The sequence below is a fragment of the Calidris pugnax genome, unplaced genomic scaffold (assembly GCF_001431845.1).
Source record: "Calidris pugnax isolate Ruff unplaced genomic scaffold, ASM143184v1 scaffold70, whole genome shotgun sequence".
Lineage (NCBI taxonomy): Eukaryota > Metazoa > Chordata > Aves > Charadriiformes > Scolopacidae > Calidris > Calidris pugnax.
The window spans coordinates 1025770-1046534 of NW_015090862.1; the positions used below are offsets into that span (position 1 = coordinate 1025770).

The following is a 20765-nucleotide window of genomic DNA, read 5'->3' on the forward strand; positions in this document are numbered from 1 at the left end:
CCCGGCCAGCGGGCACCGTGCCACAGCAGCAGCTGGCCATGGGGGCTGCAAACCACCCTTGTCTGGGGACATCCTTCCAGCTGGGGACTTTGCAGCCTCTCAGGGTCTTCAGCCTGCGCACTGGGGGTGAGGGCCTGTGCCATCGCCAGTCTGCCTCACACTGAGTTCATTTTCAAGGTTAAAACGTAGCTTCTGCAGCTCCCAGAGTGGAGTTTAGGTCTTTGGTTAAAGACCCACAGTATGTTAGCTCTTTTCATATGCTTTGCTTTGGTGGTACTATCTCAGGAGATGTCCCGGCGAGCTTAACTTTTTATGTAATTTCTAAAGTGGCGCCATTTAAAAAAACATTCTGTAAAACTGAAGCTTTCCCCTCTCAGGTACTTGCAACATGTGGCAAAGGTTTTTTACTAAAAGGAAGCATTTTTCCTTTTACTACTAGGCAAAGCAGTACGACTGGCTTAGGGTGGGTATTTTCAGGTGCTGTTAGTGTTGTGACTTCCAACAAAGACACGTTGCCCTTCATTAAAAGGAAAGTGCTTTCTCTCCATTCAGTTACGGTTTGATTTTTTTATTGTGTAGGAGCTTCCAATTTTTTCTTCCATTGTTGATCATTTGCAGAGTCCTACTAAAAATAAAAAATTGGTTTCACAGTGAAAGCTTTCAAATAGTAGGCTTGAACTCCTGGAAAGAACAGTGTGATAAAAATAGATACACTGGACTTGAGCTATGAAAACAAATTTCCAGAAACCCTGGTAGCTCTTTTTATTTACTGTTTGAACAAACTCTAGAGGAGTCAATAACTGACGTATTTCAAAGCAGATTCACATTCTTGCAGTCAAATGTACATTTGTTTTGAAATGTTTCTAGTTTAAATAAGTCTTTTCCTCTCTAAATTTTCTTATTCCTTATTACAAATGTTTGTATGTTTTCGTTCTTTTCAACTCTCAAAAAAAAAGAGAACAAATAGTTGTTTGAAGTTTTCAGTGTGCCTTTTGCGATTCCTTTGTCTACCTATATCAGCAAATAAATATCCAAAACACCATACTGGAGTAAAGAAAAGACGGCATTAATTATTAAAAAAAATTGCAGTTTCCCAGTTTGGAGAACAGATAGATTTCTAAAAAGGAAATTTTACAGCCTGTCAACCTCAGCATTGACCTTCTGTAGTAGCACTGTGATTTAAGTAAGTGAATTATTACCACTATGCAGTCAAAATAATAAAAGGGCAATTTCCTAAATATTTCACATTCATAGAAGCAAATCTTCCAAGAGCATCATATGCCAATCATTTAATGTAATGTAGGCTTCTCTGGTTTTATTACGCTATCTGTAAAAGTCTTTATATTTAGTTGAGTGGCAAATTGAAAAGGAAAGTTCTTTTCTCTCATGTAGCTTCAAGATTCATATTTCAGTGCGGTTTCCAGGAGCCCCGGGGCAGGGGAGGGCCTCACGGTGGGTCCCACACACGCGGAGACGGTGGCTGGGGTCCCAGTTGGCGATTTCACCACCGTTGGCTTTTGGGCCAGGCCCAAGTGATTCTGTCGAGGAGGGATGAGGACAATGGATTCCTAAGGAACGCCAGTGTTTTGATAGCGCTTGCTCTGTTTATTTTAAAAAGACTATGATTTTGCTGACTCTGCCCACATATAATATATAAGTAATATTCCTTTCCTTTTTTTTTTTTTTTTTTGTATTTTGTTTTAACATTCATAAAGCTTTTTCAGGGCAGCTGCTGTCACTGAAGAAATAAATCAGTTATGAAACTGAAAATTTAAAAAAAGCAAAGAGTTTCTTTAATATTTTAAATGCTTTAACGTCATTAGTCAAGGCTAAACTGCGCTGTCTGCTTTGTATCGGCACGTGAACTTTTGTTTACTACAGAGTTAGACAGCGGGCCTTGCAGCAGACAGGGTTCTGTAACCGTGCCGTGGCAGAGCTCGGCGTTATTAGGCATCTGCTTTGCATGAAGTATGATCAAGGAAACTGATTCTCTTCTTTTGGCCACCATTTAATCTATTATCGTATGAAAACAGGTCCCACGATACTAAAGATGGACATGTAGCACTAAACTGCGTAATAAAAATAAGGTCCAATCTTTGAATAAGCCAATCTTACTATATCAGACTATGGGATTACAATTTCTAATTAAAATGTTCACGTTAATTAAAAATATCCTTCTGTTTCATTACATTTTTATTCCCTTTCATTGTTGATTTAATTATTATAATGAATATAATTAGCATGTGCTGTCAACTCGGTTCATTTGCATATTATATTGGATAATTGAATGTGGCCGTGTAATTAAATTAATGTGAATGGCAGATGATTTGGCTGCTTTCACATTGCTGTATTGGGAATAAAAATCTCTCCGTCTTCATTGCAGTTAGTGAATATTTTTCATTTGAGAAGTCATCACAAATCAGATCCTCAGGCTCAGGATCTTGCCTGACAGGCTCCAAAGGCACTTGCATTGTTCATTTGTCTTGCTGTGCATTTATTTAAATAAAACTCACTTTTGTTCTTTCAGTCTTTGCCACGCGCCGTATTCAGAGCGCTCTAGAAGAATCTCCCTCACTTTGAGGATTTGTAGGGTACGGAACTGGAGACTTCTAAATTGTCAAACTGACACATATTATTGCTAGATTGCAAAATAAAATCTGTGTGAAAGAGGTAGGGAAAAGTCTGTGCAGCTTTAAAAATCTTAATTATAAAATTAGGGTTTGTAGGTAGAAGTAAAAACTTCTCTTGGAATAAATAATGCAATTGGAAAAATTTGGATACACAAACCATGTGTCCTTGAAGAAGGGATTTCATCCCCAAAAGTTTGTCTTCCCATTGCTTAAGTCTAACTAACTTATTTCTCTGACACTCCAAACCTTTTATCACTAGTGTCATCTTTATCACTAGTATCACTTTATCACTTGTGTCCGTAAGAGCAGTACATTCTTCCTGTAAACTTATAACTAATTGAAATGATAATATCTAATAACCCATATGTTGAAAATGGAAGCAACATAATTAGATGTAACAGTATCAGTCACTTATTAGAAATTTACCCTTGCTATCTAGATGGTGGAAGATTTATCGGAAAACGTGTTTCAGGCATACTAGCTAGCTCCAGTTAAAGGAATAAGGATATTCTGGGAGAAGAATTTATCCAATCTTAAAAATATAAAACATCACACAGCAGTATCACTGGTATAAATATACTGTTTAAAGAAATTAAAACATTGTATGGTAGGCACAGTTCTGAAAGGGTCATAAAATTCCTGTCTCATTCCCAGCACAAGAAAGCGTAGTAGATTGTCCCCAAGAAAGACTTCGTACTAAGATTGTCTTTTGCCTTTTTTGTTAAATGATCGGCTTATAGTTATATTTTCTTCCTTTTTAGCATTTTTTTCATGTGGCGAGTCTTACTTCTGTCATAAAATAGCAGTACACTTTACCCCACAGTAAGTGTATATGACATACATCCATATGTATATTCCAGAAATGCTCACTGTGGTTACAAGTACTGCTGGGCTGTAAGGGACACTTATAAAGTGACTTTAGATTAAAAATTACCTTCTGTAGGGAAATTATTTTGTGCTTTTGACAGCGTTACTGCGTATTGGGTTTCAGTATGTGGCCAGTTTCCTCTAGTCTTAGCATGAAGAAAGAAAAATACTTTTAAAATGGAAAAATTGTGAAAATCAGAAGTTGACAGGAAAAGTTGGAAGAACGCTTATAAAAATATTATGTAGAGTTTCCATACCAGTTGTTTACTAGAGGCCATCATTAAACTTCCATTATTTATGTTGCTTTTGGGGCTATGGAGTGACTGGAACAATTTTGATCTGGTAGGTGGAGTTTTTTGAAAATACAACATGGGAGTAAAGATGCAGGAATTGGTAGTTAGCGTATAGTTAATGTCTGTATTTGTAAGTAAATAGTATCTGAAATGACTTAATTCTGATTTTGTTAGTTTCTTTTCAGGGGAGGAATTTTTAAAAGTATGGATTTCATGAAGCTGTGGGTTTAGTTCTTTAAACCTTTTCAAAAAAAAAAAAAAAAAAAAAAAGAAAAAAAGAAGTGACCCCCCACTTGTTCAGTGGTGGGAGAGAAGAGCCAGATGGCTGGACCTGAGCAACGCACGTGACACAGGAGGTGGAGATCTAGAGGTGAAAGGTTCCATAAACCGATTACCGGGAAAACACACAACTGGAAAAAAAAAAAAAAAAAAAAAAAAGCCAAAACCCAGACACAACCTTTTAAAGCTTTATAGGTTTGAACAAAAAATATGCCTGGTAAATTTTCAGCAAGTGATTCATGTGAAGTTGTCATCTTGGCTACCATTTAGGAGCACTTCAGCTTGTGAACAAAAAATGCCCTAAGGATTAAACTCACCAAGTTAGGATGGAGTAAATTTATTATTTTTTTCTAAATCAGAGTTAGATTCCTGGATGGACTAGAAGATCTTAAAGGTCCCTTCCAACCCAGACAATTCTATGATTCTAAATGGAAGCGGATCCATAATGTATGCTTTTTCTCTATCAGCCATACGTACTTAGACCATGTAAATTCACTTAAGTGAACCAATATCTTCACAAAAGATGGCATTCCTACTTAGGCAGCCAGTGAAAAGTGGGGATGCCTCTTCGGTAATCTGTCAGACACCTTTGTTGTTATTTGAGCTTACCAATCAACTTTTTCCTTTTTTTAAGTATGATCTGTGACAAAGTAAATAAAATCCAACCAGAGCACGTGGGAACTGCATGTTTCATGTGTCACATCCGAATTGTATTTCTAACATTCCAAAATAAATCCTGTAATTTTTTTTCTTTTATTTTCTTTTTAGAGGGTGCAGGGAAGGGTAATTTAATATGAGCAAAGACTTAACATGAAATCAAGTGTATTTAGTTTCAGTTCATGACTGGCTGATTCCTGTAGGAGAGGAAGAGAGAGCGTATAGGAATTAATATGAGAAATGAATGCACTTGGATTTATCATATTGTCTTATTCTTAAGATATAAACGAAAAGAATAATCTCAACTCCCAATGTCTTAAAAGCCAGTGCTTTCAACAGCCTTAAAATACAGTCTGCAACTAAAGCTTAGTGATGAGGAGAGAGAGCAGTCACCTCATGCCGCCTCCGGAGAGCGCGTTCTGATCCTATTCCTGGGTCAGGGAAAAAAAGAGTTTGGTGGTCTCCACTTAATCTCTAGTGGAACTTTGTCTGCGTTGAAAAAACCACCTCGGATTTTGGCATAGTCCTGCTTAATAAGCAGTTTCTCCTCCGCTCAGACCTGGGCCTGGAACAGGATGGGTTTGGCTGGTGGAGATGAGCTGGCGGCGCTGGACGCAGCGACTTGCGCAACGGCCTCCGTCCCACCCAGCTCTCGCCTTTGCGTGAGAATTGCCTTTCACACTGAACATTTAAAACAAAGTCTAAAGCCTGCAAATATTTAATCAGGCCTTGTTGAGCTATTGTCTGCCTCGCCTCATGTGTGAGGGAACTCCCTGTACTTCTCCCATAAAGGCGCAAGTTTTCCGAGGCTCTGCAGACCCCCAGTGCCTGTCCCCGCCGTGGCTGGTCCCCTGCGGAGAGGACGCCAGCCTGCTCTGTGTTCACAGCGCTGGGCTCGGGCAGCTGACAGTTGTTCCGAGCACTTGGATGCCTCCCTAAGCCTGGGAGCCTGCAAGAGGCCCCCAAAAAAATAGTCTCCCAAACCCATTTCATCACGTTCAGTTCAAGTAACGCTTGATTGAAGTGATACTGAAACATAAAGAAAAAACCAAAAGGCATTAAATCTTGCAGAGGGAGTACTATGGAAAATCTTGCTCCTCTTCCTGTCCCCTTAGTGATGGGTAAATTGTAGCACATTTTTTATGGCAGAAAAGTACATTTTCTTGCTCACTGTTTGAAGCTTTTTCTCAGCCAGTTCTGTAACGTGTCCAGTGGCTCAGTGTCTCACAGCCCTTTTAGTTGACACTCAGATATTTTTCACAAAGCCTTTACATTTATTGAGGAAGCCAGAAGACAAAATGTACTGGTAATAAAAGTTCTAAGGCTGTATAGCTTGCTTGCAAGTAGGGTTTTGGAGAGTGACAGAAAATGTTTGCTTTTCAAGAGAGAAAATCCTCTGAGTGACACAAAAAGATTTTCTGTGTTTTAGACTCTCTATATTTTAATTATTCACACCTTCTGGGGATTTTGACCCAAACTAGCTATGTTTTGAAGGATGATGGCAAAAACCTCTGCCAATAGTCTGTTTGGATTTCTGTTGACTAAGGTCCTGTTTCTTCTCTAGTCTTTAAATCAAGAATTCCTCATTCACAATCGAGTTTCAATTGTGTAAATGAGTAGACAATCACACCTAAAGCGGGATCTTACAAGTGGCATGACATCAAAGCGGAGGATGTCACCTAAATGAGAAGATGATTCTTCAAAAATAGTGCAGGGTTGCCAGGTCCAATCCTGATCATTTCAACATTCAGAATAGTACCTAAGGGTGTGAGACATGGCACGATAGTTTTGATTTGAGCTTACAGAATACCTGTATTTCTCAATGTGTTTGATGTATAATAGTATTCTCCTCTGATTAAAAATTGTTAGGCCAATACTCAAACGTATAAATCTCCTGGTACATTGTTATTTTGGAGACATTGAAGTAATGATGCCCTTCAATTTAAAAAGGTACTTAACTGTATGATTAACACTAAGCATGAGAGCAACCTCACATGTTTAAACGTTTATTTTTATATTATTATGTTAAATGCTGAAATGCTAGCATTTTTAGAGTTAGGCTTTTCCTTAATGCCTTTTCTAGTTCAGGCATTAGAGCGCTGTTTTGTCCTGTAGCCTGGGCGTGTGTTAAATTCACACATAGCCCCAGTGCATGTTAGAATTGTTTCCATTCTCTTCTCATCGCATTGTAACGGAGCTCATCTTTTAAAATATCTGTTCAACATTATTTACTTATTGCTGAATTTAATCACTATATGCTTAATTTGTTATCCTTCAACTAAGGTGACTTGTCATTTTTGGTGACTTTTTTTTTTTTAAGAGCTTTATCTTCATCTTTTTTATCTTCTTTATCCAGATTTCCCACTAGCATTACTTTTGATAAAGGTTTTTACATCTTTTAACTGTGTCACTGTACTTGTATTTGATTATACAAAAACTGCTCACATATTTTTTTCTTGTTATGGATACACAGAGCACCACTGAATCCCTGTTCTTAAACCATTGAGCTAGCTCTAAAAGGGCGATGCTCGTAATGTGGTTTATAGGAAGACTAATGTTATTTCTGAACGCTGTTATCTTCTGTCTGAAAGCTTACATGGGATGTTAAGAAAATAACCACTGGGATTTTTCAAATAGACAAAATTCTTGTTTTTTAAGTTTGAATGTAGCGTTCTGGAACGTTGGTTTTGCGTGGAAATGGTGCTGTAATTCCCGATAGCTGTTAGGAGGAATTTAGAACATTCTTTGCTCAGAGCCTTGCCAGTAGTGGAGTTTGCAGAATGGAAAGAAGAGAGCTTGACCTTAAAACAGAAGAAGAGCCGAAGTGGTGACATATTCTGCTGATTAAATGCTAGCAGTATGGGATCTGTTTATATAGAAGCAAAGAAATAATGCAGATCTAACTTTGAAGAGAAACTCTGTACTACTAATATAAAGACTTATTTCTTTTACAAAGTTATAAATAACCTGACATCAAACAAAAGGATTTAACTGTTTGATGGAATACTGTAGTTACAGAGATTAGATGGGCAGCATTTCAGTTCCTGTTCAATAAAGTTATTAGTTGTTTGTACAAATTGGAATTGACATTTATATCAATGATAAACAAATAGAAAAGAAACATTAATAGTTCCCATACCAACAGGCCAATTTTAAGATCCAAATGTTTATAATGGCCATGTTTAAGTTTGGAACTGTCAGTCATGGGATACAGTGGAAAAGCCAAGGGGTGCCCCTGAGAGAACCATTAGCCTTTTAGTTTGAGTTGTTCTAAGAAAATTGCATCTGAATGTGAAGTACGTTACAACAGAAGAACACAGTGAAAGAGGAGCACATTTTAATGCTTCATTTCATTTTAAAAAAAAGAAATTCTCTTTAAAAGGATGTATCTCTAGAAAGTTAATTGGGCTCACAGTGATAATCACTGTATTTGTTTCTTAGTACCCATGGAATACACCATTTCATTAGCAGCTGCTCCTCTCCCAGAGCTGGGGAAGGTTTCACTTCAGGAGGTTTTAAACTTTACAAAGTTACAATTCAACTCCGTTATCCTGTAACCACTTCACATGACTATAATTTTGTCTCGTACTTCATTTGATAAAAGAGCTATAACTTCTAATACGTGTTCAAAATGACTAAAAACCACCAGCTTGACCATAGAGCGCTACGAACACAACACTGTGGTGCAGAGTTAGTCAGACAAGAGTGTGCACTTACATGACTTGTAAGGTTTTGTTCAGATCTCAACATTCAGAGTTTTTTGTGGCTACAGATTTCAGTTCTCTCCTTGGCAATCTTCCTCCTTCCTCTGCTATCTTTAAACAGCAAGAAGCAACTTTTTCTTGCTTCTGTGGATGAAAGAAACTCCAGAAAGCACCCCCAAGTCACGTTCTTTCCCTGCTGCGGTGTTTCTAAGCAAGCATCCTTCTCATACTGGGGAGACCTGGCAGCATCTGTGTGGTTCCAGGTGCTCGGGTGGCAGCAGAGAGTTGTTGGCCATCATCCCTACTTTGTTGGTTGGACATCCATCCCACTACCCCTGGAGGTCTCATTTTTGGTGGCTGTGCTCTAGCAGTGCTGTTGACGCTGTTTGTACAGCTTTTACTTGGCAACACTTAAGTCATGTCTTCCAGTTATGTTTGTGAAAAGTCTTCAGCAGATCTCCCAAAAATGGTGTACACACCTGTGTTCCGGAGGTAGCCTGGGGCTGAGGGCTCTCATGAATGCCCTGCAGGTCTCCAAGGGCCAGCACTGGCCGTGTCCTCCAGCCCTCAACTTCAAGAATCCTGGATTAATAGGTTATCATCAGCAGCGTGGTTTGCCACACTGAATTGTTCGTTGCTTTGACCAATTGAGAACATACCCTTGGACTTGATAACCTGTCCACTGCCTGACTAGATGGAGGAGTCCAGCTTCTTGCCGGGCTTAAACCAACTCCTTTTTAACCTGGAATTCAGTGATGAGATTTTTTTATTTATTTATTAGTTGGAAATAATTTAATAGAATGAAAAATATTATTATAATTTTAGACATGTGATGAATGTCTTGTAGCTTTCTAAATGTATGGATAATAATTGAATCATAATATTGTGACTTTCTGGTCTAACAAGTTTAGTTCATTGAGGACCTGGCTTTCTGAATCATTTGAAAACTCAGTTCTTTTTGTTTTGCCTTTGCGTAGACAAAAAACTTGCTGCTGCCTTTCTGTTCCTTCTGACCAGAAAATGAATTAGCTTCTTTGAAAGATAATTCCAATGTTTTTATGGTATGTATGGACAGAAATAACTGACATGAATGATGCCTTTCCAGAGCTGCAAATGTCCAAGTGAAACAAGAAAACCTAAATCCATCAGTAGAACTAGACTAAATATTGCTTTAAAAATCAGCACTTCCACTCTGCAGTAATCCTTGACTAACCTCCCATAGTACACAAGGAGTGAAAAGTTCTTGGTCTGAGACTGAACCATTTTATTTGTTACTTGTAATAAAATATCTGACAGTATTTAACATACATGCATGGAAACACTGAAAACCCATCTGTGATCTTAATCTTCTTTAAATCTCTGGAAGGTTTTAAATTCAGTTATTTTTTTTCTTTTTTTAAATGCTTTACATATGTAAAGTGTGTGCAATTACAACTTGGAAACAGAAATTTAGATTGTCACCAAAACCACTGCTTCATAGTTAAAAAAAAGTAAAACATCCCAAGACAATTTGATTGAACTACTAGTTCTTGAAAAATTAGTAGCATGCGTCTACATTACGTGCCTGATTATCTGAGTACATGAATGATAGGAATATATGAATTACCAGTTCTCCTCAATTTGGCTGATATTTGTTCAATATTGTACATACATTCTTCAGCTTTCTGGTTGGTGTTTTGGTTTTCTCAATGAAAATTCTCTTTATTACTTACTTAAACTCTGATTATGAAGATACAATTTCAAAGAGTAGAGGATTCTTTTTTTTCTTTTTTTTTTTTGTAAAATTAACCATTGACTCAGTAAAATTTTACTTCTGATTTGATATGTAACTGTTGATACACTCTGTATTATTGCTGTATCATTCAGAAGATCTGCATCCTGTTAGTTATGAAGATTGTATTACCCTGCTTTGACAAAAATTCATACATACGCATTTAAAAGCAATTGTAGTTTTCATTCATGATAAAAGGAATATAGAGAAAGATTACGTGGAAGACAAATGCACATCTGTACAGTGTGTAAATAGAGTTAGGAGGTGTTCTCCACAGCATCCTTCCCTTGCTAGTTCCCATGGGAAGGTTGCCCCTGTGTATGCCAGCAGTTATCCCTCTGCCTTTGCAAGCAAGGGAAAGGGTCACACTTTTAGGATTCTCATTCCTGCAGGATCATCAAGAAAGTTATTTTTGGGCCCTTGGAGCTTCACAGAAGAATTAAATGAGCTGCAACGTTCCCGTTTCTACCCAGAGGAAAATCATACCCAAGTGATTTGGCTCCATCTGGTTTATGAGTTCTCTAGCAAAGGGCTTCCATACTGGAAGATCTCCTTTAGAGGGTGCCAGGAAGCAACGGCAGGAGGAAGGCTGCTGGAGCTGTCCTGCTGGGAATACAGGGAAGAGCTGCAGAATCCAGGGTGGAATATCCTTCCGGCAGCCCCTCGGGTCTGTAGCCAGACACCCTACCCTAGTGACAGGGGAAGCCTGATCTCCAGCAAAATGATGAGTTCCCCTCACAACTTTATTACTGTTCCATACCACCAGGAGCTTTTAATTTTTTTGATTGATTGTCCTTTTTTATTACTCAAGTGCTGTGTGGCGTATTGCTGGCTTTTGTCATTGTAGTCTGTTTTGAAAGACTGACTCTTCTTCTGCTTCAGAGTTTCACAGCTAGAGGGACTGCAGGAAATGGGCGAGCAATAGACTGTACGGTGAATATTGGCCCAGGTAAATTGGAGGAAAAAAGGGATTCCATCTAGAGACTTTAGAAATCATGAGTCAGGCTTTCCCAGGTGATAAACTTCAGAAACACCCGTGCACTGGATCAGGATGGTTATTGCACTTGCAAGTGCAGAGTGCGCTTCCCGGGAGCACGGGTTGCCTGGTAGGGCAGAAGAGAGTGCCTGACCCTCTGGCTATTGGAGATTAAGCAAATTAGCAGGACCTGCAGAGGGCTATAAACGGGTGGGAGTGACAGAAGATAGATAACTGATAGGCCGCCTTGAAAGGTGTTGCTCAGGAAAAAGTTCCTACAGGTCATGCCATTAGTCATCGTGCTGGGCAGGCGGCTGGGGCGGCTGCAGGCGCAGCGGTCGTGGTGCAGGAGAGCTGGAGATTCAGAGACCAAGCAGGGAAAATTGTATTCTTAAAGGTAACTTTTAGCAAATATTAAAAGGAAACAAAATTGGATATTAGAGTGGCGTGTATTGTGCAGCCTTGCTTATATGTATCTTCCATGCTTATATGCGTTAAAAACATCAGCTTATAGGGTGTAGAGGTTGCTTCAGTTCAGCACAGTAACCAATTTAAGACACTCCAGCTTCTCATTTCCCACAGCCTTTTCCACTGGGGGCAGCCGGTGCACTTGGCCAGTGCTTTCTGCTGCACTAACCCTGAACCCCATCAGCATGCCCTGTGACAGGGGCTCCACCTCTGAAACCCAGCAGGGTCTTGAGTTTGGCTGGTAGCACAAAGAAAAGCTTCGTTCATTCGTCATGAAATAGCATTTCAGAAACGTATTGGCTGCGTCTCTTAATTGTGCATAGTTTGGGTCTTCGGAGGGTTATTCTAATGTTTACTGTGTTGGGCTAAAAATAAGCTAAGCTAAGCAGGTATATCGTTGGAATTTAAGCAAGCTAAGCACAGGCAAAACCAATAAAATTGTATAAATATCAATGAATTTTGAGAGTAAGCAAAATTTTTTTAGTGAAATAGAAAAAAAAAATGTGAGTTGCCTGCTCTGAATAAAAAAAAAAAAAGTTGCTTGTACTAATTTGATAGGTCTCAATTCAGAAGAAGAAAACCACAAGCAAATATTAATGGAACCTAGGCACGTATCTGAAATTAAGCAGGTGCTTACATGCTTGGCTGTACAGAAATGCAGTGATTTAATTAGGATCTTGTTACATTTGATGGGCATATCTGACTTTCGGGCTAGAGAGCGAACACCAAGAAAAGCTAATTCTAGGTAAATGTGTCTGAATTCCAGTATGTGGCAGGAGGAAAAGCAAACTTTCTGCGCTGGATTTCAGTAAGGAGTTTGTGTCTCATATTAGAGCATTTCATAAGATGAGTGTTCCAGGCCTGCAAAACTCCCTGGGATCATTCAGCCAAGGGACTGTTTAAAAAAAGGAAAAAAAAAAAAAGGGAAAAAAAAAAAAAAGTCAAGCAGTCTTTTTCCACCGTTCCACCGTAAAGAAGTCATAGGCAGGGTTTTCATTTGTTTTCTTTGTTGTTGATGGGCTAAGTCAAGTGCTGGACTTTGCTTTCTCCACCAGTTGACAGTGAAACACAGAATATGTGCTCTGCTAGAGCTTTATTTGTTTGGGTTTTTTTCCAGTAAGGGATGACTCATTATTTTTTTTTTTTTTTCAGAGTACATAATAAGGTGTACATGGAACCTAGGCACGTATCTGAAATTAAGCAGGTGCTTACATGCTTGGCTGTACAGAAATGCAGTGATTTAATTAGGATCTTGTTACATTTGATGGGCATATCTGACTTTCGGGCTAGAGAGCGAACACCAAGAAAAGCTAATTCTAGGTAAATGAATTCCAGTATGTGGCAGGAGGAAAAGCAAACTTTCTGCGCTGGATTTCAGTAAGGAGTTTGTGTCTCATATTAGAGCATTTCATAAGATGAGTGTTCCAGGCCTGCAAAACTCCCTGGGATCATTCAGCCAAGGGACTGTTTAAAAAAAGGAAAAAAAAAAAAAGGGAAAAAAAAAAAAAAGTCAAGCAGTCTTTTTCCACCGTTCCACCGTAAAGAAGTCATAGGCAGGGTTTTCATTTTTTTTCTTTGTTGTTGATGGGCTAAGTCAAGTGCTGGACTTTGCTTTCTCCACCAGTTGACAGTGAAACACAGAATATGTGCTCTGCTAGAGCTTTATTTGTTTGGGTTTTTTTCCAGTAAGGGATGACTCATTATTTTTTTTTTTTTTTCAGAGTACATAATATAGTGTATCAGGTTTAGTAGTTGCATTAGTACAATGAGCTGAAATCATTAAATTGATTCCACATGTGATAAATGCCAGATTAAAACAATCACCAGCCCTCGTATATACCTTCCTATCTTTAATGTTGATAACATCATAGTAGTAAAAATGTTGAAAAGAAAAAGATAATGAAATAATAATTCCATGAAAGCTGTGTGAGTAGCTGCACTGTTACTTTGGCAAGAGTTCACTAATTATCCATGGCGTTTTTAGAAGAGATAAAGGAAGTGAAACGTGAAATGAAAAATGAAAAGTCCCCAAAACTTCTTTTTCTCTGCCTCTTCATCAAGTGCACAGTGACCATTAAAAAACCATCAAGAGTTCTGTTGTTCTGTTCTGGATCAGAAATGCCAATTGTAGTTATTTTAGCGCAGTTACCACTGATTTTAAGTACATTTCTGATTTATAGAATTTACTATAGAACAACATAGATTTATATAATAACCACTGTGGCTAATTTAAAATCCAAGCAGTAATCGCGGACTCGAAAGACGCCCACTTTCTTACAGGGTGGTAGCTGATAGTTCAGTTCAGAATCATCCAAATGCTTCGGTGATACTTTCCTCAAAACAATGCCTGGATGTATGCTTGTCACGTAGTTGGCTGTCTTTTTAAAATTCCTCCTGTCTTTAAGGGCATTAAGACATTTCTCCCCACATTTAGAAAGGTTTTCAATGTCTTTTTGGCTGGTGAACTGAAAAAAAAATGCAAACTATTGCTCTGTTGATCTTGTTTTTAAACTGAACTGCATTATCAACTGAGTGTGTGCTCTGAAGGTATTGTTAAAAGTGCTTTGAAAACTTGTAAATCCCTGTAATTTATGTTCCTGTGGCCTCAACTGCTTCTTTCTGTCCTTCTGGTTTTAATTTGAATGCAGTCTTGTCTGGGTGTGTACCTGTAAAATTGTGTTTTTCCAAGTACAATTTACAGTCGTGACCCGAAGTTTTACAGTGTTCTAACCTTATAGGAGCTTCCTTCTATGCCGAAAAGCCAACTTTGGGTCAAACAGCTCTTTCATATTATAATTGTCTAATCAAGGTTGCTTGGAACAGATCCGATTTTGACATTTTTTAGTTTATCACAAAGGCTTTATAAGAATATCAAGTAAATTGGAAAGGTTCCTTTGCAGGAGACCAGTAATAGCATTGACTTATTTCTTCAGATGTACACAGTTGTAAACTTAGCCTGCTTCATGACAACAGTCCCATTTATCTAAACAATTCTCCTTTTAGAGTCAATGGCACCGATAGAAACTGAGATAAGAAATACAGATGGGAGGATCTTTCTGGGTCTCTACTTACTGAAACTCCCTGCTCTGCAGCTTACAATCACCTTTTCTTTCTGAGAATGCATGGCAGACATCTCCCATGAAACAGAGTCCTCTCTAATTGCCAGAGAGCACTCTAGGAAAGGATCATCAAGCTTCAGCGGGGGTTTTACAGTCCTGGTGATCTCTTTCTTGATTATTTTTTCCCCTAAAGACACGCTTACTATGTTTAAATGGTAGCGGCTGGGGATTTTTGTTTCATCGCTCTAACTCACAGTAGTCCCTTTGCTATAATTCTTTGTCTTTTGAATGAAGGTATGAAATTATCTATTTTATTGAAATCTGCAGATTAATCCCCTTCTCATTTACTTACTGTCTTTTTGGGTGATACAGGAAAAAAAAAAAAAGTTTCACAGCCTTATATTCTTTGTGTTCCTCTGCAATAAAAATAATACTTGGACGCTAAACCAGAAGTTCTTTGGACTAAATGTTGTAAGCTTTATTTTTAGTATTTACTCCTCAGCCACACTCATTTTTTTAGCATGACTTCAACACCCTTGGTGGTTAAGAGGAAGAGAGGAAGGGATAGATCACGTGTTTTAATTTTGTTACGTTTGTATTTTCAGATCATCGTACAGTCTGGCCGTCACCCCACGGTGCTGCAAAAACTATGCCAGTTGCCTTTCCAGTATTTCAGTGATCCTCGTTTAATCAAAGTGCTCTTCCCATCGCTAATAGCTGCTTGTTACAATAACCCTCAGAACAAGATCATCCTGGAGCAGGAGATGAGCTGTGTTTTGCTCGCCACCTTCATTCAGGTAGCTATCGCAGTAGAACCTAACGGCGGGGTGCGGCGTCCCTGCAGCGCTGTTCCTCCCCTCTGCTTGTATATGGAAATCATTTCACTTAACTAAAACAAGTAAACAGGGTTGAAGTACTTTAAGATTCTCTGCAGCTCTTTTCAAACCACAGATTATGCCTGTACTTGAGGCATCTTACAGCACTGAAAGGTTACCGAGTAGTTAAGGTTCTCACTCTCACATCCAGAATCCTGTTTTCATTAAAGTTACTGGATGTGCTAGGAAGTTTTGATGTAGATCCTGCTGTTACAAGACAATTCTTAAAATATTTATTTTTTAAAAACTACCACACATATAGCATATCTAAAATAAGTATATTAATCTGTTTACATGCAAATGTACAGTTATATACTGTGTACAACAGATTTACAGAGAGAACTGAACAGAAGTGTATATATTTTATGCAGAAAATACACAGAACATATGTTACCGGTCTGATCTTGCAATCTTTATTTTTGACAGTAAGCGAATACTGTTTTGAATAAGGATTTACAGCATTTTTGTTCTCTTTGTCTAAATTTATATGCTGCGCTTTATGTATCAGATTTTATGCGTGCCTTATGTTTTTGGTACATTTTATTGACTGTTTCCAATTAATAAATGCAGTTTTTTTGTAAACACTCTACTATTAAAAAATAACATGCTTTTAGGAGTCTAGTAACTCTGTATCTGTTACCTGAAAGTTACTGTTGTTGATACAGAAACGTTAGTGAAACTCTTTTTCCTAATGCTTTACAGCTAGTCCTAGGTCAGGCTGCACGGATTTGGGAGAGAAGGCATAAAACCTAAATATTTAGTAAAAGTCTTAGCACAACATCAAACTTCTGAGTGCAACAACTTTTTATCTTTTTAATACTAAAATAATTGCATGGGAGTTTAAAAAAAAAAAAAAAGTTTGGAGCTTACTATTAAAAGAATTTGCCATATAGTAATGAGCTTCTGGTTAAATACAAAGCTATAATTCATCTTTTAATTTTTTACAGTGAAACTACAGATTTTGATATAAAAGTTGCAGTGGTGAAAAAATAATTGAAGTCTTCCGAATAAATGTAGCAAGTTTAGTTTCGTTTTTTCAGTCAAAAACCACAAAGAGTGGAGGATAGGATAGTGGATGTTCCCTATAGGAATAATTAAGGTTATGTACCATGGGTTCTTTGCTAGCAGAGAGAATGGCATTTAAATCCCCAGTAGCTACAGCAAAGCGTAAGTATATTTACAAGGGTCAACGTTATTAATTTGATTTCCAATTAGAGGCATATCTGAGATGCCAGGTCCACATACTATTCTTGCAGGCTTTTTAAAAAGGTGTTATATTAAATATGGGAGATCCTTGTGTGCTGTAAAGTGGCACGTCTTTGCTGAGTTCACTGCTACTTTAGCATTTTAACCCATTTTAAAATCTAATCCCAAATGTTGCACGTGGACACAGACGCGGAGAACGGTTCTGAAAGGAGCCGAGGAGCGCGGAGACGTCCCTCGGGACTCTTACTCCGACTCACTGCTGTTTGCTGAGCAAATCTCTCCTTTGCTTCGGTGGAAGGTTTGGGAAAGATTGGAAAATGTTTTCCCCGGGACTAGAAAATGAGATTCTTCCTGTGCCAGGGAATGCAAAAAGAGTTCCCGTTTACGTAAAGGTTTGGTGGTGTGTTCAGATATAACACGTAAATGCAGTGTGTTAAATGTGTGCAGCGTAAATCAAAAGAAAATGATGGCTGGATTTTACGACGACCCCACATTACACCTCCCTACCGACAGATTTATTTCCATCATCTGAAGTTTGCATCATCCTTTTTGTTTTTGTTACTTCTGTTTCTAGATGGGCTGAAATAATGAAAATCTATTTAGCTGTATCCACTGTGTCTCTGATGTCAAATAATACCCTCTCTACTCAGTGGCTACTCACTCAAACGAAAGATAGGATACTAAAAGCCCTCTCCGAATGCTGACTTGGAGAATCCTGCATGTTTCCGAGGGAAGTTGGTGTCCTTGCTGACTCCAGAGGACGCAGCATCCCGTCGGATATCAGCGGGATCACACGTGGCGCTGGGCACTGAGAGTAACCTCAGCTGGTGACACAGCTGGGCACCGCGCTGGCCAGAGCTTGTTACGGCTGCAGGAGAACGGAGAATTCCCGTGCTTCCCTCAGGAGATCAGCTCTTGGGCTCCCAGGTCGCTGGGAAGCACGGCCAGTGAAAGTGGGATAACTTGAGAATTATGGAAGAGTGCATTTGGAGTCAGGAGCATAAATAAAACGCCGTTTGTTTTAAAGAAACACAGCTATAGTAAATGTTCTCTTAAATTAAAAGTCATGATAATAACTATTTCCTAAGGAGATATTAGAATCTGGTTTTTTTCTGTTGTGTATTAAAAGTTGTTGGTTTTTTTTTTTCAAAAAAGGGCTAAGTTAAAGGTGTAAAAATCCACTATATATTATAGTATTTAAGTGCTGGCAGTATTCTATTACGATGTGTAGCAAGCAAGCCAGAGTTTGTTAATTTACAGATTTCATAAAGTATTAGGAATTTTGAGTGACTGTGAAAACTTAAAAATGTTGTTTTAATTCCTCATATCTAAGATCTGAAAACCTGATGCAGTTTTTTTTTCCCCCCCATAGGATTTTGCACAGAGCTCAGGCCAAATGGATAATCAGTTATTGCAGCAGAGGGGTACGTCTCCAATGAAATGTAGCAACTGGGTAACAAAATGCGTAGATTTTTATATTCTACTGTGATTTAAGTGTTTTGAGTCTGCGTCACGATGAAAGAAGTATGGTAAATTACAAAAATGAATTTGGAGTTTGGGGAGAGGCTCCAGCTTACATTTTGACTTCACAGCACACGCGTAGTCCAATCTTCTGCTCATCGCATCAGGAATGCAGAGTGTTAATCTTTATTAAATGCTCTGTGGTATCATGTCTTAAAATGTGATACTGTACGTGCACATATTTAATTAACTGTCACAAAGGCTACCTTCAAAAGTTTCAGGTTGCAGACGCCGTGCGGCCGTGCCAGTACACCCAGGGAGCCAAAAATGAGTAAAATACTGTCCTGTAATTACCCCGTAGTTTGTCAGTTTGCAGAAGAGTTGCGAATTATTTTTTTTTCCTTTCAGTCATTGTAAATATTGTGTTAAATACAGTTAACCTCTTTGGGCTAAACATTGGAAAGATTCTCAGTAAGATGGCTATTACTTGTTAAAGACATTTATAATTCAAGTGTGTTGATGGGAATCTGGTCTTTAGTCGCCTGCATTTTGCATCAAGTACGTCGCTGGGACAGTCACTTCTCCCTAACGGCCAGCAGAAATCCACCACTGTTTTGCTGGGTGTTTGCCAGAAGATGAGCAGTTCTAGGTCTAAAACGTTAGCTTTGTGGTTAAAAATAAATTATAAAATATAAAATTAGCATAAATTGATGGAGATTGTTACTGTCAACGGTATACCTCTTTGTCTGAAGCAGCCTCCTGCAGTGTCTGCAGCACAAACTTTCCAGGGTTGTGTTTGCATGAGAATCTGCTCGAGAAACAGCTAAAACTCAAGTGAAAAACTGCTTTTTGTTTTCACTGTTCGAACTGGAGAAACTTTTAAACAAAAATGACTATGTGGTGACATGTGAGTGTGCTTTCTAAACACTCCCCGGTTGCAAAAATGCTGACTTAATGATAGTATAAGCAGGATTATTTTTATCCATTATATCGCTTGAAGGACGGCGTCCCCTGAAAACGAAAGGGGAACAGGGAAGCTGCTGGGAATAACCGGTGGGAGCTCGGGCTGCCTCCCTGGGTGCTGTGCTGCTCCAAGGGTCGGACCCTCCAGCCCCCTGCATGCCTGCTGTAGCCCCCTTCATGTTACCAGCAGGGCTCGTAGGATTAAAAACTGCACTTGTAAATATCTTTGGGGGAATTGGGGAGCAAAACTCCTCCGCAACCCGCTGTGGAAAAAGAAGGTGCTGAGCCAGGAGAGCGGGGTGGAGGCTCCCGAACTCGGAGGCAGCGGAATTGTTCCCCTGTGGGTGCAGGAACGTAACGATGTATAGTGTTCCGATGCATAAAGCACCTCACCCAAAAACTTAAAAATCTAAGCCTTTTCTTGTCAGAGCCCTCTGCCCCTCTTTTTAAAGCAAAACCTCGGAGTCCCAAGCTCCACGGAAGCGTCACCCCATGATCTGAGCTGCCCTTGGTAGGGGGAGGGGAGTAAATGACTTGGAAGTATCTCGAATTGGCTGTGCGTTCATTATTCTTGTTTTATTGCCATCTTATCTTAAGAGGGAATAACTCGGTAATTTTATGTTCTGTCTCCAACAGAAAAATTTTTCAATTCTCAAGATTATCTTGAGCTGTCCAACAGATTCCCCCGCCAGTCCTGGGAAGAAGCTCGACAGTTCTTCTTGAAAAAATAAGCGTCGCATTTGTTTTTAAAGTCCCTAACACCGTCGTGCTGACCGGTTCCTGCTGACTACCTTCTCTGAAAGGCTGTCCCGAGAAGTTTTTTGATACTCTAAATACTTAACGCTGTAGATACATAATTTGCACTATTTATATCCTGAGTACTGTAGATAACTTCCAAGTTCTGTTTTGTAATTTTGATAATTTGAGTTCTGTTTCGTTGGCGTATCCTATGTCATGGCCTGGGTGTTTCCTGCCCTGCGATGTGGTGGCACTTGCACTGCGGAACTGCTGAAATAAGATTGCAAAGAGAGGAAAAAAAAAATATGTTCTATATATCTTGTAATAAAATAACTTATTCTGTCTGTAGCGTGACTTCTGTGTTGCGAATGTTGGTGTTTGAATCTCTGTAAGGCTTGGGACAAGGAAGGAAAAAAAAAAACAACCAAAAAGGACTACTAAGATGTCTTTCCAGTTAATCGAAAGTCTTAAGAGTTTGTCAGATTTGGTTCTGAGAAGAGTTCGTTTGTAATTTTTTTTTTTTTTTTTTGGTGATTTGGGCTCAGTCATGTAATAACGGACTTTTTTAAACCACGCGCATTTTTAACGTTTCGGTACGACTTTAATAATGCCTGTTCAAACCGCGTGATGTTCACTTTAACGCTGGAGGTTCCGTGAAGCGCTATTAAAACGTGGAAAACGGCCCCGTGTCTCGGCCAGGTTTATTCTCCGCGCTCTTCTGAGGGCCCCGCCGGACCCGAGGGGACGGGGCTTCCCCCGGGGGCCGCGCCGAGCCCGGGCGGCGGGCACCGCGACGGGCACCGGCCCCGCCATGGCCC

At 39.1% G+C, this 20765-nt stretch overlaps 1 protein-coding gene across 1 annotated transcript in view; it reads left to right on the top strand.

Annotated features, from left to right (window-relative positions):
• SCAPER (S-phase cyclin A-associated protein in the ER) overlaps positions 1 to 20629 on the top strand; it is a 183964-nt gene extending 163335 nt beyond the window's left edge. The window contains exons 30-32 of the mRNA XM_014944728.1: positions 15310 to 15501; positions 18158 to 18209; positions 19846 to 20629. Coding sequence (XP_014800214.1) covers positions 15310 to 15501; positions 18158 to 18209; positions 19846 to 19940 — 339 coding nt within the window. The 3' untranslated portion in view covers positions 19941 to 20629. The remainder of the gene's footprint in view (positions 1 to 15309; positions 15502 to 18157; positions 18210 to 19845) is intronic.
• The last annotated feature ends 136 nt before the right edge of the window (positions 20630 to 20765 follow it).